This window comes from Bubalus bubalis, chromosome 17 (assembly GCF_019923935.1).
Source record: "Bubalus bubalis isolate 160015118507 breed Murrah chromosome 17, NDDB_SH_1, whole genome shotgun sequence".
NCBI lineage: Eukaryota > Metazoa > Chordata > Mammalia > Artiodactyla > Bovidae > Bubalus > Bubalus bubalis.
In genome coordinates this window covers 29,230,617-29,249,223 of record NC_059173.1, presented here as the reverse complement: position 1 = coordinate 29,249,223, position 18,607 = coordinate 29,230,617, and the positions used below count along the sequence as shown (strand labels likewise).

General features: G+C 39.0%; 1 protein-coding gene across 1 annotated transcript in view; it reads left to right on the top strand.

The window, feature by feature from the left end:
• The first annotated feature begins 18,425 nt into the window (after window positions 1-18,425).
• Window positions 18,426-18,607, top strand: part of CTSO (cathepsin O) — a 35,550-nt gene continuing 35,368 nt past the window's right edge. The window contains exon 1 of the mRNA XM_045163164.1: window positions 18,426-18,539. Within this exon, the coding sequence (XP_045019099.1) occupies window positions 18,426-18,539 (114 nt within the window). The remainder of the gene's footprint in view (window positions 18,540-18,607) is intronic.

The window sequence follows — 18,607 nt, the reverse complement described above, 5'->3', positions numbered from 1 at the left end:
ACCTCCCAGGAGGCTGATGGCTTTTCCTTCCCTCCTCAGGCTTCACCTCTCAATCTTGAAGGGACTGTGCTTCTCACATTCATGGGGCTGATTCTGCAGGTGTGTCCATCTGAAACTGCTGGTTGCTCTCTCCAAACTGTTGGGGGGGGGGGGTTCAGTCTGTCAGTCTCCACTATGGATCCAGGCCACCACTTTTAGGGTGAAGTGAAAATATGCCATCCTAAAGGAAATCAGTCCTGGGTGTTCATTGGAAGGACTGATGTTGAAGCTGAAACTCCAATATTTTGGCCACCTGATGCGAAGAGCGGACTCATTTGAAAAGACCCTAATGTTGGGAAAGATTAAAGGCAGGAGGAGAAGGGGACGGCAGAGGATGAGATGGTGAGATGGCATCACTGACTCAATAGACATGAGTTTGGGTGGACTCCGGGAGTCGATGATGGACAGGGAGGCCTGGCGTGCTGCGGTTCATGGGGTCGCAGAGTAGGACACGACTGAGCAACTGAACTGAACTGAACTGAACTGAAGATGTGAGTCAATAATGGATGATAGTATCACCACAAATATATAAAAATGGCAAAGAAAAGTCTGAGAAATAGTGACATGGAATAAATGGCAGGAAACACACATGTTTGGCCCAGCCACAGCTTGCTTTCCCCCTTGTAACGTTGTCACAAAGTTACTCCAACTACAACTGCATAGCTTTTCTTGCCTTCCTCACAAGCTTCCACACAAGATGTGGGATTGGAAAGGGAGAGGGGATGGAATTCAGCCTGTTAGCTCAGCTCCTCAGCTCTCCTTCAGGTTCCCCCTGAAGCAGTGTTTCTCTGAGTGCAGCGACCCTCGGGCCCTTGAGGAAGCATGATGAATGGATTCTCAGGTCTGTGCAGCCTCCCCAGGGTCCATGCCACCTTGGCTCTTCCATGGACCCCTTGATGTTTCTTGGGTGCACATAGCCTGGGTCCATCCCTGAGTGATCTAACCACCATCTGTAGGTGAATCAATAACTGACTACAGGATCAGCCTTATGCAGAGCTAGACCTCATTCACTCCCAGAGCCCCTGGTCCTGACAGCCACTGAGACAAGTTCCCCTTCCTATGACCTTGGTAGCTGCCATGCCACCCACAGGTCTTCTGCTCAGCATCCATCACTTACGGGAGCCAAACTGCATTAGAGGTACCAATGAGCACCCTTGTGTCTGACCATTCCCCTTATCCTCTGAACAAGGATCCTGGCTCTTTTGTCCTCTGTGGGATGATATTAAAGCTCTGTGTGCTTTTCCTGTCCAGTCTCTGTAACTGTTAAGTTTCCCTTGGAAAGTTCTAATCATTGATGAAAAGAGACTGAACTGCCAAATATTTAGTTCACTGAGATTACTCAGAATTGTCATCACCTCCAATGTAGTTGACAGAAGAAAAGTGATTTCTGGTAGGCATTTTTGTTACATTATTTTTGCTTCAATTTAGTATTTCCAAAATCTTACTGCAATGTTTTAATAAGACTGTATTGCCCTCATTAAAGATAAAGATATAATGAACTGTAGAGCTGGTAATTGTGTTACCACAGACTTGGAAAGACCTCAGCATAGGTACATATTAATGTTATAGAATTTATGATACAGAAAATAAAAGTGGTGTTTAAAAGTAATCCCAGTTATCACAGAAAATAAACATCTTTTCATAATTTACAGAAGTTTGGTCCTTCTTTGAAATGATGTATTAATACCATTTAGATTTTTCAAGTGCATGGTCCATTTGCTAGTTCAATTTGATTGCTAGAAAATCAATTTGGTAGTTGAAAAAATATAGTCATACTGAGCATCTAAGAAATGACACCCTTGAGCTGAAGGTCATTCTTTCCTTACAAGAAATTCTATTACATATCATAAAAATTATTTTGAAAAAAAATGAAACTAGAGTTGCCTCCCAGGCTCTTTAATTGATATGATCCTGTAAACCCTCCAGGTCATAACTTTGCAAAACCTCAGAACCAGTATTTCAAAGTTGACATTGGAGTGAATTTTTAAAGCATTTGTGTTCCCAGCCATCTTTGAAAATGTACCTATGTTGATATAAATGGTTTATTTTTAATGCTACTAAAATTTAAAGATTGAAAGCAAAAGGGGATGGAGAAGGCACAGGATGAAGTGGTTAGAGAGCATCACCAACTCAATGGACAGGAATTTGAGCAAACTCTGGGAGATAGTGGAGGACAGAGGAGCCTGACATGCTGCAGTCCATGGGGTCACAAAGGGTCAGATACAACTTAGTGACTGAACAACAACAAAGTTTTTTCTAGGTTTGGTCAGTTTTGGTACTTTTAAAAAGTATGATTATCAGTTACAGATGGTGTGAATAAGATGTGAAGCCAAAATGTCTCCAAAACTCTGAATTTTCTGACCTTTCAAAACAATAAAATAACCTAGCCTTTCATTTGGATCACAGCTTTTTATTCATGGAGTAACGAGAGCTTTCCCTCAATGCGTGACACATATTTATTACTTGTTTTAAATAGCAGGCTTCATTTCTCCCAAAAGCAGGATTATTAACTGGAACAAAGGTGGGATTCATTCAGACAGTCTTTGGCCACGTCTGCAGTAGCAAAGTGGAGAACACAGGCAATTAGCAGCAACCACTGAATATTCACTTTTCACAAAATTTTTCTAGAATTCCCTGTGAATAACTTTAAAGAAAGCAACCATGTCTACCTTTACAGTGTTTAAAATTAAATATAAAATCTAAAAAGGAGCATCCTTACAGATGAATAAATATGCTAGTAAGTTAAAAATCTAAACAAATGCATCAGACATAGCTTTTGTTTGGAGCACACAAGCCTTTAGAGATGAGAATATTGCTGTAATTCTTTCCTTATTTGCCCCAGACATAGTTTGAGAAGACTAGAGTCCCCAGTAATACAGGGCCATCTGTCATAATACAGAGGAATCACTATTAATTTTCCCCTCTAGAGGTCTCCCCAGTTTCATACATTACTTTGCACATGGTCCAAGTAGGCTGGTAACATGGCGTTCCTTGGAAATGCACATCCAGAAAATGCACTTTGGAAAATTACAATGTACAGATAGAGTTTGTCCTTCCTAAAATGTAATCTTGCCCTGGGATTGCTTTCTTCCTTCAAGATAGAGATGCTGCAGGTCAAAGTCCAGACAATCTGGGCTGTTTTGAGACATTGTTGTAAATAAATCATTAACATCATTCTAAAGAGATCTAGCTGGCTATTTTAAAAATAAATAAACAGTGATGAGGTCATTTTTCTCAATTACATTGGATACAATTTTTCAATTTCTATAAACGTGTTTCAATTAATCATTTTATCTTTTCTACAGTAAATTCATTAATTTTCTAACTACATTTTGCTGGGGCTTCCCAGGGGGAATTAGTGGTAAAGAACCCACCTGCCAATGCAGGAGACATAAAAGATGTGGGTTAGATCCCTGGGTTGAGAAGATCCCCTGGAGGAGAGCATGGCAACCTGCTCCAGTATTCTTGCTTGGAGAATCCCATGGACAAAGGAGCCTGGCAGGCTATGGTCCATAGTGTCACAAAGAGTCAGAAGTGACTGAAGTGATTTACCATGCACGCACACACCATGCATATTTTATGAATGGGTGAATTAGGTTTCTGCTGTAACCATGCTGCATGGAAAACTGCACCCAGATTTCTGTAGCTTATGAAAACAATCATTTTTTCCACAGTCACATGTTGGTGGGTGATCTGCTATTCAGTTGAGGTCAACTGGGCTTGTCTCACCTTCTGAGCTAGAGAGGATCATAAGCTTCAGATTGGCCTGGGTCTTATCTTCAGAGTGAAAGAAAGAGAGAAGGAGTAGCTCCTTGAGATATCCTCCTCTTGAGGCAAAGGGCAGGTGTTCCTAAAGTATCCGCTGAAACTTGCCAGGAAGGCACCAGTTTGGAAAGCCTACAGTAATCTCTGCCCCACATTTCATTTGTGCCAAAGTAGTTGTCATGTGGCAAAGCCCGAAGTCAGTGGTTGAGAAAGTATATTCCATGCCCAGGAGAGTGATAGCACAGCAAGGGAGAAATGAAGGACTAAGGAGGCATGATATAATCCACCTCAGAAGTAAAAAGATGGATAATAATTAATGCTCATGGTCTGGGATAACTTGCAAACACCACAGTGGGGAAGAAGTCAGGATAGAGCGATGCAGCTGCTTGAAAACGACATTTCAAGGTCACACCTGCATGGCCATCACCGCCAGTCCCTGATACTGATGCCCTCCTGACTCAGGGACAGAGCACACCCTGTTCCCCTGCATGTGGGTGAGAGTTTCGGCAGCAATTTCCCAAATGGCATTTCTTCTGGGTTTAGCTCCAGTCTCTGCCTAGGATATTCACTCATCAAGTCCTTCATTCACTCAACCTGGGTCTTGTTTTCCCACTGCCAACCTCTCCCCATCAGCATTTGGCACTTAGAACCTGACAACCTTGACTCCTGACTCTGGGTATTCCACCCAGGAATCATCCAATGTCTTATTTTTTAAATAATCTTGTCTTTTATTTCTTTAAATTTTATTACTTATTGTTATTTTTACTATGCTGGGTCTTTGTTTCAGCTTGAAGACTTCTATTGTTGAGCCGGCTTAGGTGCCCCGAGGCATGAGGGACTCCCACCAGGGATCAAACCTACGTCCCCAACACTGCAAAGCAGATGCTTAACACTAGACCATCAAAGAAGTCCCCATTCAATGTATTGTTGAGAATGTTTATTCTCAAAACCATTGAAAGTTACAAATCAATCAAAATATACTATGAATTTAGATTATTAATAACAACATTGCAGTTCAATTTTATATATTTCATTCAAAGTAAAGGCTAAATGTAAGCTGTTGGGCTTCCTAGATATCAGAGAAATCATGAACTATGGTAGAGTAGAACAGTTTCTGCTTTTATCCCTGCCTCTGTCATTAAGACTTTCAGTCACTTTCTACACGACATCTATTCCTGTATTTGATTTTTGGTAACCCCATTCATATGAGGGCTTCAGATAATCCTACTCAGATGATACTAAGTAAGTGAGACATTATCTTTGATGATACTAAGTAAGTTATAACATTATCTTTGATAATTAAAGGCACACATATCTTTTATTCAAAACAAACACCAGTATCACATACATGTAGCCCTTCCCATTTCAAAGCTTAGAAATTCCATCCAGATTTTACAAATGCATTTAAATAATGCAATTCCTGACATAGACAGCACTTTACATTTGAAAGAGAAAGTGAGAAAGTGTTAGTCGCTCAGTCATGTCTGACTCTTTGCGACCCAATGGACAGTAGCTCACCAGGCTCCCCTGTTCATGGGATTCTCCAGGCAACAAAACTGGAGTGGGTTGCCATTCCCCTCCAGGGGATCTTCCTGATCCAGGGATCGAACCTGGGTCTCCTGCATTGCAGGAAGACTTTATTACTTAGTCTTGAACCCTATTTTCAAATAAGCATCTGATATAGAAGTCTTCTCGCCATGAACTGCAGATTGTTTCATGGACTCAAGGCCAGTCATTTCAGAGATCACACAAGGATTATCCGAAATGTGCACTCTACAAAACGTAAGATTATTTTGTAGGCTTCTAGCATGATGGAGATTTGTCTGTAGTTTGCAGAAAGTATCTGCCTGAGGTACAGATAAGAGCAAACAAATTAAAAATGAAATGTATTTTTGATATTTTAACTTTTATGAAGAAAATAAGCAGAGAAATGGGGTAGGAAATGACTCCTAGAATGTGTGCTGCTTGAATTATGGTGGTTGGGGGAGACATCTGAGCTGAATCTAAAGGAATAAAGGGCTGAGTGGTGTGGGTTCCCAGCAACGTGGGAACCCACGTTCCTGGGGAGGAGGAGGAGGGAAGGAGAGAGCTCCAGGCTCAGAGGAAGATAGGCAAGACCCTCATGTGTGAATATACCTGAAATGACCAAGAGACACAGTGAGGAAGGCGGCATGCTGATGTCCAGGGAGCAAGGAGAAGCATGATACCCGGTGGGATCATCATGGTGGGCAGGTCATCAAAGAAATTTAACATAGATGACGGTGGTTTCCAGGGGGTGGATTTCAGGAGTTTCTGGGTACAGGTCAACAGAGAAAAAATTTGCCAATGATGAGATGGCAAAGACTGGGTGTTTGGGGACCTTATTTCTACTCTCTCATTTACTAACTATATAGACTTGGCCAAATGAACCGCTCTTAAGGCCCTCATTTCTCTTACCTATAAAATGTAGGTATCTATACTGTCAAGGTGCTATCATAGGCTTTAATAAATTAAATTAAAAATCTAATGATCTAACATTGACAGACAACTAACACTGTTATATTAAGCTTCTTTATGTTAATCATACTTGGCATCAGTTTCGTCCTTCAGCCTAAGACTATAATATGTATAGCTTTGCGGCTGGACAAAGTAGTATCCTAGCAATAGAGAAATAAGTGCTTCCTTTATACTAAGTTAATAACTGCAATATGCTCACTTATAGATAGAAGGAAAAATTCTAGAGCTCTGATAGAAATAAAAATTCTTTCAAAAGATAACTAATAGAATTTACATATTCATTGAGTCAACACATACTTGTTAAATACCCACTAAGTGTCAAAAACTATGATGATCACTAAGGAGTCAAGGTTAGTGCTAGCATAAGGTTGGGATTTCACATTTAATTGGTAATTTGTCAAATTAATGGATAGTTATTAGTAGTAAATTGTACAAATGATACTCTGGTTTCCGTTCAAAACAGATGGAAGAGAACCAAAGTATCTGCAGCAGTAAGGATTCTCCAGAAAAAAAAAAAAAAGAATATAAGAACTTATTGATTCCTTGATTGATTTATTACAAGGAATTATGGAGGATGATTATCACATGATTACGGAGGCAAGCAAATGTCAAGACCTGCAGGGTGAGTCAACTGGAGACCCAGCATCTTCTACAGGATGGAGTCTGAAGACCTGCAAGCCAGGAAAGCTGATGGTAATGTTCTCGTCTGATGGTCAGTTGCCTTCAGGTCCAGGAAGAGCCAGGGTTTCAGTTTGAGTCTGAAGCGGAAGACTGCCAATGTCCCGGTTTGAAACGAGTCAATCAGGATTGATTCTCTAGAATAGCCATTTTGTTCTCATCTTTTTACTCAGCTTTCACCTGCTTGCCCACAGCCCACCCACATCCAGGAGGGTAACCTTCTTTACACAGGCTAGTGACTTAAATGTTAATCTCACCCAAAAACACCCTCATGGAAACACCCAGACTATGTCTCACCCAATGTCTTGGGCCCCTGTGCCCCAGTCAGGGTGACACATAAAATTACACATCATGATGTCCACTTTTCAAGGTTGACTAACACAAATGAATGATGACCATGGCAGTAGAGCAGGGAAGAACTGCAAAAATTTTAAAGATATGAAGGAGGTAAGGGAAGTGGGGACAGCAGGGTTCATGACAAGCATATCCTCCTGATACAGATCACCTGATGCTTATTGGTGGAGTTTGGGAAAGGGGCGTGTGTGATGAAGACCATGGGTGCAAAGTTAAAATAACTCTCCGCAACAAGTCCCCAGGCTGTGTCAATGCCACTGGGGTTTATGTTTCTGCATGTTCCTGGATGTGTATGTGTATGTGTTTGTATGTGGCTGGGAAGTGGTGTGTGGAGAAAACTGGGTTAAAGAAAGGCGGCAGATATACTAGGTATACTAGATACAATCTAGATATCCTAGGTAGGTGTGCACTCCTTTGCTGGACACTGGATCCTGGAGTCAGTATTTCAGTTTAAAGGTCGCACACAAGCATAGGGCTGTGAGCAAAATATTAATGACAACCTTGAGAAGTCGCCCAGTTCAGTCTTCTGCCTCGAAGGACGCACTTACATCTTGAGAAAATGAGACTCTATCTTTCTATTTTTCTATTTCTTCAGAAAGGAAGATTCTGGAGGCCAATTCATTATCAGAAACATTCAATTCCCTCTACAATACCGCCGCACACAATATTAGTGCATAATAAAACGTCCTTAGTACTTACGTGCTCCAATAACGCAATTACTATTGCTTCCTTAGCGCTGTGGGCTGGTTCTCTGCTCCGCAGCCGTAGATGCCAGCTGTGTGACAGGGGACTTGTTAATTGGCCTCTTTGGACCGCTATTCCCTCTTTTTAAAAAGGAAGTTTGGATTAGAGAGTCATTGTGGAGTCTTCCCGTTTTAATTTTGTACCTATGATTTCTACAGATTTAATACTAGATATTTCCCCCCCAACTCCAGCCAGGCACTTCTCTGTTTTTAAAAGTACCATGCTGCCCTCATGTGGTCAGACTTGAAATGACACACATTTAAGGAAACGAGTAAGTACAATTTTTGTTTTAATGTCAAGTGAAATCCTATACTTTAAGATAAAATTCATAAATAATAACAAAATCAATTTGGATCATCTGTCCACTAAAAGTGTAAAGGTTTTACCCACTCACACGGATGCAAAATTTTCCTGTAGGAATAATTATACATATTCTAACATGAGTTAACATGAATGAGAATAAGCTAAGAGCTAGGCAAGGTAAAATTCTACATACCTCATCTCACTTAATTTTTCAAGCATAGGCTGTTTTGCTATATTATTTTTCATGTGTGGACACTAAAACACATATGGGGAAAGTGCTAACATGTCAATAAATAAACGTAAAGGCCAGTATAAGGCTGATTTTTCTGACTCAGAGCCCAAACTCTTTAGTCATCATATTCTTACCTTGTTCAATTCTTTTATATTAACAAAAGTGCATTTTCTAATATTCCATTATCAGGAGACATGCATAAGGAAAGGGACAAATAATTCTTGAAAATGAGGTGAGATAATATATATATTATATTTTACAATTTATAAATATTTTTATATATTTATTTATATATTTTTATTTATTTTATTTATATATTTATATATTTTAATATATTTATATATTAAAATATTTTATAAAATATAATATATATATGAAAACTATATATATATAGTTCACATATATATATAGTTCATATATATATGAAAACTATACAAATGCACAATGGCACCCCACTCCAGTATTTTCTTGCCTGGAAAATCCCATGGACGGAGGAGCCTGGAAGGCTGCAGTCCATGGGATCGCTGAGGGTCGGACACGACTGAGCGACTTCACTTTGACTTTTCACTTTCCTGCATTGGAGAAGGAAATGGCAACCCACTCCAGTGTTCTTGCCTGGAGAATCCCAGGGACGGGGGAGCCTGGTGGGTTGCCGTCTATGGGGTCGCACAGAGTCGGACATGACTGAAGTGACTTAGCAGCAGCAGCAGTATGAAAATAGGAGCTCAAAAAAATTTAACTTCTTTCTGAATTAAGTATCTTATTGCTAACAGAATAATACTACTTTATTTAATAACTAATATTCACTACAAACCTATTGGGATGTAAATCAAAAAAATAAATTATCTTAAATCAACCAGTGAGTACTAATCTACTAAACAGTTCCAACTCTATCCCTGATAAGTGAAAAAAGATCTGTTAAGAGCTTAGGAATGAAAGAGGATTTATTTCAGGTTTATATTTTTGTTGGTTGACTGCACAAGGCAGATCAGCAGTGACTGCATTTCAAGTTGCAAAAAAAAAAAAGAGCTATTTTTAGTTTAAAAATGAGAGGATGTGTCTACTCAGAGAAGCAGTAGCAGCCAAAATACCGTGTTAATCTCTGGCTCTCCGGGGGCTGACCATGTGAAATTTAGGAGTGTTTCATCTCATTAGAAAATTTCTCATCTGCAAATTAAAGAGATTAGATTCTAGGGTTTGATCCCAGTGATTCTAAAAAGTCTTGAGTTCAGATCATCTTCATCTTTGGTCTACTTTGTTTCATAATTCTATAGTCACGTGGCAGGAGGATTTGTGTTCGCTTAGGCTTTATTTAACTTTTTCAGTTATTTCTCAACCACCCACCTGAGATGCGAGGTTAATAGTCTTACCTTTGCCCATAATAAGTCAATGATAGAGCATGGGCTATCAGATCTTTTTAAAGCGTCATATGGACAGAGAAAGCCAGTGACTGAATTTCACATGCCAATCTCTCTCCCCAAATTCCATGCAAAAATAGTGCTGCTGGCTCTGCCATTCATGTTTCCTCTGTTTTGTTTCAAACTCCGAGAACCCCATTTCCTTAAACATCTCTAAAGGAAGAAATAATAACTTAAAGAAAAAATGTCCAGACTTCTTGGGTCAGTGAGACTATCTAAGAAGGAATTATTATGGTATTTATAAAACCTAAACAAGTTAGTCATTAGGAAGTTACCATACATCCCTGATAATAATAATAGCTAGCTTTTATTATGTATGACTACTAGTCCACTGTTGAGATCAGAAAAGGTTACTAAGATGCAGAAAAGATACCATCTATGGAATGATTTTTGCATAAGGACTTAACAATAAAGAGAGTAAAGTCTACAGATGTTGGTTCTGCTTCTTATCCCAAAGCTAAATTTTATCGCCAATAACCATAGCTACTACTATGAATCAACAGCTATGGCTTAAGAACTCTTGATCCATTATCTCTAATCCTCATAGCAACACCAGAACTAGGAATTATATCTAACTTATATAGAATGTAATTGAGGCCCAAGAAAGATAAGTAATTCCTTAAGGTCACACAGACAATAAGCAAACAAGTTGAAGGGTTCATATTTACCCAAATCCAAGGTTGTGTTTTGGGCTTCCCTGGTAAATAAGACAGTAAAGAATCCGCCTGCAATGCAGGAGACCAGGGTTCTATCCCTGGGTTGGGAAGATTCCCTGGAGAAGGAAATGGCACCCCACTCCAGTATTCTTGCCTGGAGAATTCCATGGTCAAAGGAGCCTGGCAGGCTATAGTCCATGGTGTCGCAAAAAATCGGACATGACATAACACATACACAAGGCTGTGTTTTATCCACTTTTTGTCACATGCACTCTGGTATTACCTAGGGTCTCAGCTCAAGAATTATCTTAAAGACCATAATGAACAAATATAGTATTAAAAATGGTAATCATCAGGAACAAGGTAAGGATACTCTTTCTCAGCAGTGCTTTTCAACATCATACTTGAAGTCCTATCTAATGCAATAAGACAAGAAAATTAAGGCTATGCAGATTGAGAGGGAAGACATAAACTGTCTTTGTTCACAGATGACAGATTAATCAATGTAGAAAATCTGAAAAAATTAACTAAAAAACTCCTGGGACTAGTAAGTGATCACAGCAATGTTGAAAGATGTAATGTTAATATGGTTAAGTCAATATCTTTCAATCTCTTTTATGATAACAGCAATGAGCAAGTGGGACATGAAATTAAAAACATAATATCATTTATATTAGGACCCATGAAATTAAATACTTAAGAAAAATTCAAAAATATTAAAAGATCTGTATGAGAAAAACTACAAAAGTCTAATGAAAGATTCCAAAGAAGAACTAAATAAATGGGAAAATATCTCATGTTCATGGATAGAAAGACTCAATATTGTCAAGATGTCAGTTCTTCCCGGTTTAATCTGTGAATTCAACAGAATCCCAAAGTCCCAGCAAGTTATTTTGTAGGTATTGACAAACTGATTGTAAAGTGTATATAAAGAGGCAAAGGATACAGAAAGCTAAATCAGAGAACAGACACTAACTGACTTTATGAAGTTACAGTAATCAAGACATCATGGTACCAGTGAAAGAACAGACAGATAGCTTAAAGGAATAAAATAGAAACTTCAGAAGTAGATCCATATAAATATGTTATAACCAACTGGTCTCTGACACATTAATTATAATCAACTGGTCTCTGACAAATAAGTGAAGGCAATATATGGACTATCTCAACAACTAATGGTTCTGGAACAGCTATACTTCCACATATAAAATACAAACCTAGTCACAGACTTACACCTTTAACAAAGTAGATAGAGACCTAAATACAAAAAGAAAACTATAAAAATCCTAAAAGATAACATAGGAGAAAACCTAGACTACCTTGGGTATGGTGACGACTTTCAAAGCACAATACCAAATTCACAACCTATGAAAGAAATAAATCATAAGCTAGACTTCATTAAAATGTAAAAGTTTTGTCTATGAAAGACCATGTCAAGTGAGTGAGAAGATAAGACACAAACTGGAAGAAAATAGTTGAAAAAAACACAGCTGATAAAGAATTGCTATTCAAAATATACAAAGAACTCTTAAAACTCAACAATAAGAATATATATATATATATATATATATATATATATATATATATAAACTACCCATACAGAAAATGGGCCAAAGACCTTAACAGATACCTCACCAAAGAAGATACATAGATGGCAAGTAACACATAAAAGTATTCAATATCATAAGTTATTAACAAACTACAAATGAAAACATCAGGAAGATACCACTACACACCTATTAGAATGAATGAAATCCAAAACACTGACATCACCAAATGCTGTCAAGGCTGTGGAGCAACAGGAACTCATATATACTAAGGGTAGTATTGCAAAATGGAACAGACACTTTGAAAGATAGCTTGACTGTTACTTACAGAAGTAAATATACTCTTACCATACAATACAGCAATGGCCTTTTGTAGTATTCAAATAAAATTGAAAACTTCTGTTCACAAAAAAAAAAAAAAAAAAAAAAAAACCTTGCACATGGATGTTTATATTGTAAAAGCCTTAGTCATAATTGCCAAAACTTGGAAGCAACCATGATATCCTAGGTGACTGGATAAATAAGCTGTGATTTATCCAAACTAAATAATATTATTTAGCACTAAAAAGAAATGAGTTATTAAGCCTTGAAAAGATATGGAGGAAACAAATACATATTACTAAGAGAAAGTTAAGTTCATTTGAAAAGGCTGAATTATGTTATGATGCCAACTATATGACATGCTGGAAAAGGCAAAATTATGGAGAATATAAAATGATTGACAGTAGCCAAGGGTCAGGGGTTGGGAAAGATGAATAGGAGCACAGAGGATGTTTAGGGCAGTAAAACAATTCTGTATGATTCTGTAATGGTGGATAAAGTCATTACACATTCATCAAAGCCCATAGACTATCCAATATCAAGAGTGAGCACCAATGGAGAAGACTGATGAGCTAATATAGATTATTGATTATAACAAACATACTATCTGGTGGGGATGTTGACGGTGGGGGAGATCATATGTGTGGGGGGATGGACAAGAAAAATATGGAAATTCATTGTCCTTTTCGTTCATTTTGCTCCAAACCTAAAACAACTCTAAAAATAAAATTTATTAATTTGAAAAAGACAGTGATCAATTAAAAAGTCATTTAAGCTGAGTATGATCTCTGTTCGTTTCCAAGGCAAACCATTCAATATCACAGTAATCCAAGCCTATGCTCCAACCAGTAACGCTGAAGAAGATGAAGTTGAACGGTTCTATGAAAACCTACAAGCCCTTTTAGAACTAATACCCAAAAAAGATGGCCTTTGCATTATAAGGGACTGGAATGCAAAAGTAGGAACTCAAGAAACACCTGGGGTAACAGGCAAATTTGGCCTTGGAATATGGAATGAGGCAGGGCAAAGGCTAATAGAGTTTTGCCAAGAGAACGCACTGGTCATAGCAAACACCCTCTTCCAACAACACAAGAGAAGACTCTATACATGGACATCACCAGACTGATTATATTGATTATAATCAATTGATTATAATCAGATTGACTATAAATCAGATTGATTGTATTCTTTGCAGCAAAAGATGGAGAAGGTCTAGACAGCAAAAACAAGACTGGGAGCTGACTGTGGCTCAGATCATGAATTCCTTATTGCCAAATTCAGACTTAAATTGAAGAAAGTAGGGAAAACCATTAGACCATTCGGGTATGACCTAAATCAAATCCCTTATGATTATACAGTGGAAGTGAGAAATAGATTTAAAGGACTAGATCTGATTGAGTGTCTGATGAACTATGGACAGAGGTTTGTGATATTGTACAGGAGACAAGGATCAAGACCAACCCCATGAAAAAGAAATGCAAAAAAGCAAAATGGCTGTCTGTGGAGACCTTACAAATAGCTGTGAAAAGAAGAGAAGTGAAAAGCAAAGGAGAAAAGGAAAGATATAAGCATCTGAATGCAGAGTTCCAAAGAATAGCAAGGAGAGATAAGAAAGCCTTCCTCAGCAATCAGTGCAAAGAAATAGAAGAAAACAACAGAATGGGAAAGACTCAAGATGTCTTCAAGAAAATTAGAGATACCAAGGGAACATTTCATGCAAAGATGGGCTCGAAAAAGGACAGAAATGATATGGACCTAACAGAAGCAGAAGATATTAAGAAGATGTGGCAAGAATACACAGAAGAACTGTACAAAAAAGATCTTCATGACCCAGATAATCACGATGGTGTGATCACTCACCTAGAGCCAGACATGCTGGAATGTGAAGTCACACAGGCCTTAGAAAGTATCACTACAAACAAAGCTAGTGGAGGTGATGGAATTCCAGTTGAGCTCTTTCAAATCCTGAAAGATAATGCTGTGAAAGTGCTGCACTCAATATGCCAGCAAATTTGGAAAACTCAGCAGTGGCCACAGGACTGGAAAAGGTCAGTTTTCATTCCAATCCCAAAGAAAAGCAATACCAAAGAATTCTCAAACTACCACACAATTGCACTCATCTCACACACTAGTAAAGTAATGCTCAAAATTCTGCAAGCCAGGCTGCACCAATACATGAACCGTGAACTTCCAGATGTTCAAGTTGGTTTTAGAAAAGGCAGAGGAACCAGATATCAAATTGCCAACATCTGCTGAATCATGGAAAAGGCAAGAAAGTTTCAGAAAAACATCTATTTCTGCTTTCTTGACTATGCCAAAGCCTTTGGCTGTGTGGATCACAATCAACTGTGGAAAATTCTGAAAGAGATGGGAATACCAGACCACCTGACCTGCCTCTTGAGAAATTTGTATGCAGGTCAGGAAGCAACAGTTAGAACTGGACATGGAACAACAGACTGGTTCCAAATAGGAAAAGGAGTACGTCAAGGCTGTATATTGTCACCCTGCTTATTTAACTTATATGCAGGGTACATATGAGAAACTCTGGGCTGGAAGAAGCACAAGCTGGAATCAAGATTGCCGGGACAAATATCAGTCACCTCAGATATGCAGATGACACCACCCTTATGGCAGAAAGTGAAGAGGAACTAAAAAGCCTCTTGATGAAAGTGAAAGAGGAGAGTGAAAAAGTTGGCTGAAAGCTCAACATTCAGAACACTAAGATCATGGCATCCGGTCCCATCACTTCATGGGAAATAGATGGGGAAACAGTGGAAACAGTGTCAGACTTTATTTTTCTGGGCTCCAAAATCACTGCAGATGGTGATTGCAGCCATGAAATTAAAAGACACTTCCTCCCTGAAAGGAAAGTTATGACCAACCTAGATAGCATATTGAAAAGCAGAGACATTACTTTGCCAACAAAGGTCCGTCTAGTCAAGGCTTAGTTTTTCCAGTGGTCATGTATGGATGTGAGAGTTGGACTGTGAAGAAATCTGAGTGCTGAAGAATTGATGCTTTTGAACTGTGGTGTTGGAGAAGACTCTTGAGAGTCCCTTGGACTGCAAGGAGATCCAACCAGTCCATCCTAAAGGAGATCAGTCCTGGGTGTTCATTGGAAGGACTGATGCTAAAGCTGAAACTCCAATACTTTGGCCACCTCATGCGAAGAGTTGATTCATTGGAAAAGACTCTGATGCTAGGAGGGAGTGGGGGCAGGAGGAGAAGGGGACGACAGAGGATGAGATGGCTGGATGGCATCACTGACTCGATGCACATGAGTTTGAGTGAACTCCGGGAGTTGGTGATGGACAGGGAGGCCTGGCGTGCTGCAATTCATGGGGTCGCGAAGAGTCGTACACGACTGAGCGACTGAACTGAACTGAATCCTTCAAAGCCATGAAACTGTGTCATTCTGCAGTTAACTGCTTCAGTAGTTCGGCTGCAAGTAGTTCTCTTTTTCGTATACTTCCTGGACTAGAGATGTCTCTGTGATTTTTGAGTGTAAGGCTAGATTTATGGTCAGTAAGAGCCACCCTCATTTATGCAAATTCCACCTGAGGACAGTATTTTTTATTTTTTTAATGTTTGTCCCTCCCTGTAAGTCTTCCTTTTTTCTCACATCTTATCTTTGCAGCACTGTGATTTTTGCACAGGCAATAAAAGTCAAAAGGTATGTAATTGTTTCAGGCTCCATCTAACTCCAGGGAATGGAGAAGTATTAAAACACAAAGTACATTAGTACTAATGACATGCAGAGAATAAAGGATACTAGAATTACTTTTCTTAGATTATGAAAAGGACACATTTCTGATATTTAAAATGGTTACATGAAAGAGAAAGGGAGTTTTAGGCTCTTGTAAAGTACTCCTGTCATGTGAAATGTATTGTTGATACCTATGAGTCCTAGGTTTTTCTAAAATTCTTAAGACTATGGAATCATCCAGAGCTTCCTAGGTGGCACTCGTGGTAAAGAACCTGCCTGCAATGCACAAGATTTAAGAGATGCGGGTTTGATCCCTGGGTCGGGAAGATCCCCTGGAGGAAGGCATGGCAACCCACTCTGGTATTCTTGCCTGGAGAATCCCATGGACAGAGGAGCCTGGCAGGCTACAGTCCATAGGGTTGCAGAGAGTCGGACCTGACTGAATTGACTTAGCACAGCACAGCACACATGGAATCACCTTAAGTCTATGAGAAGAGAACTGGTACTATTTTGCTATGAGCAGTTAATAATGGTTTTAAGATAAACCCATTAGCTGTCACCATAGCACATGCAGTGCAGCAAAGCTAAAGCTTTTCTCTGCTCACATTTACTCAAATGTCAGCCACACAGAAATGGATTGAAGTTTCTATGGAAACCATTTGTGGTTTCAGTTGTTTCTCAGGATATTTTATTTCATTAATTGTTTGGAGAAAGGAGATATACACTAGGGCTTTTCACTAATGACATTTTCCCTCCTGGTTAGAAGCTGGTGGGTGGAGTTACCACCTTGTCCTTTGTTTTACCACATTTTTGGCAGCCCCCAGTTGCAGTTTCCCTGTGGATGAGAAAATGGAATGAACTACTTCTAAAGCCTACAGATCCTACCCATCAGCAGTAACTGTTCAGACAGCATCTCTCTTCTCTGGCCTGAAAGGAAATTTGAAAGTCTGGTACCTAGAGATTTTCAGAATGTATTTTCTCATTCAGGATGTATGTAGTTCCGATTCCCTGGTGGCTCAGATAGTAAAGCATCTGCCGGCAGTGCGGGAGACTGGGGTTCAATCCCTGGGTTGGGAAGATACCCTGGAGAAGGAAATGGCAACCCACTCCAGTACTCTTGCCTGGAAAATCCCATGGATGGAGGAGCCTGGTGGGCTACAGTCCATGGGGTTGCTAAGAGTCAGACACGACTGAGCAACTTCACTTCTTTGAAATGTAGCCAACGAAGGACGTCAATACAACTCTGATGACTGTATGAACCCAGTTAGCAACAACAACATAAGGGGTGCATGGTGGGGGAGGATTTTGTGGCATTAATAAATCTTTCAGTGCAAAATTCAACACCGAAGAAAATAAAATATTTCAATCCAGACATTAGCTAATTAATTGCCTGGAGGAATAGAATCCCCTCCTGTACTGGGAAGAGAAAAGTTAAATAGGAGAAAAGCAGCTCTTCAACCCAGAGGTGATACAAGGACTCGAATACACTATCGAGTGTCATGTTGTCCTGTAATCATATAAAAATATAGAAAACTTGTAGTAGACTACAAAAATATTAATAATAAAGAAATGTGAACACAAGGAAAACTAAGAAGAAGAAACAACCACAAATGTTCCTTGGAATAACTGAGGGCAATATGACCTCTGAAGTAAGAGCTTAGTTTATATCTCATCACAACTACTGACTACCTAGGATCTTAAATAATTTTCTTTCTCACTATGCAAGTCAGTTTCTTCATCTGTGGAGGGAGGATGGGAATTCCTACCTTGCAGAGATGTTGTAAGGATCAGAGGTAGGGGGTTAAGCATACTTTTCATCAGTATATTCATTATCTGAAATCCTGAAATCATGAGGTTAGATATTACACAATTCCCCATATCATGAAAAACATCACTAAAGTACTAATCTCTTATAAAATTAATATCCATTGAAACATTTCCCCGTTTAAAACTAGGAGCTTCCTCAGTTTGTGCTTGACAAACTTTAGCTGATTAAAGTTTACAAAATCTCATGCATCACAGTACTCATTCAATGAGTACTATAATGCATCTCTTAAGAATGTTCAGAATTTAATAAAGCATTCAAAAATGAGGATGAAGGACTGGAAAGGCTGCATAGCAGAGATGAGAGCCAGACTCCGCTGATTCAAATGGACCAGTTTTCAGATGCACAACCTCAAGCAAGTACTTCAACTTTTCTGTGTCTCAGTTTCCCACGTACACAGCAGAAGTAATGATAATACCATCTCCTACGAAGGTTTGCGTGAGGATTCAATAAAGGTAATGCTTGTAAAGTACTAGAACAATGCTTAGAAAATCAAAAACATGGGTGTTTATTAAGAAAAAAT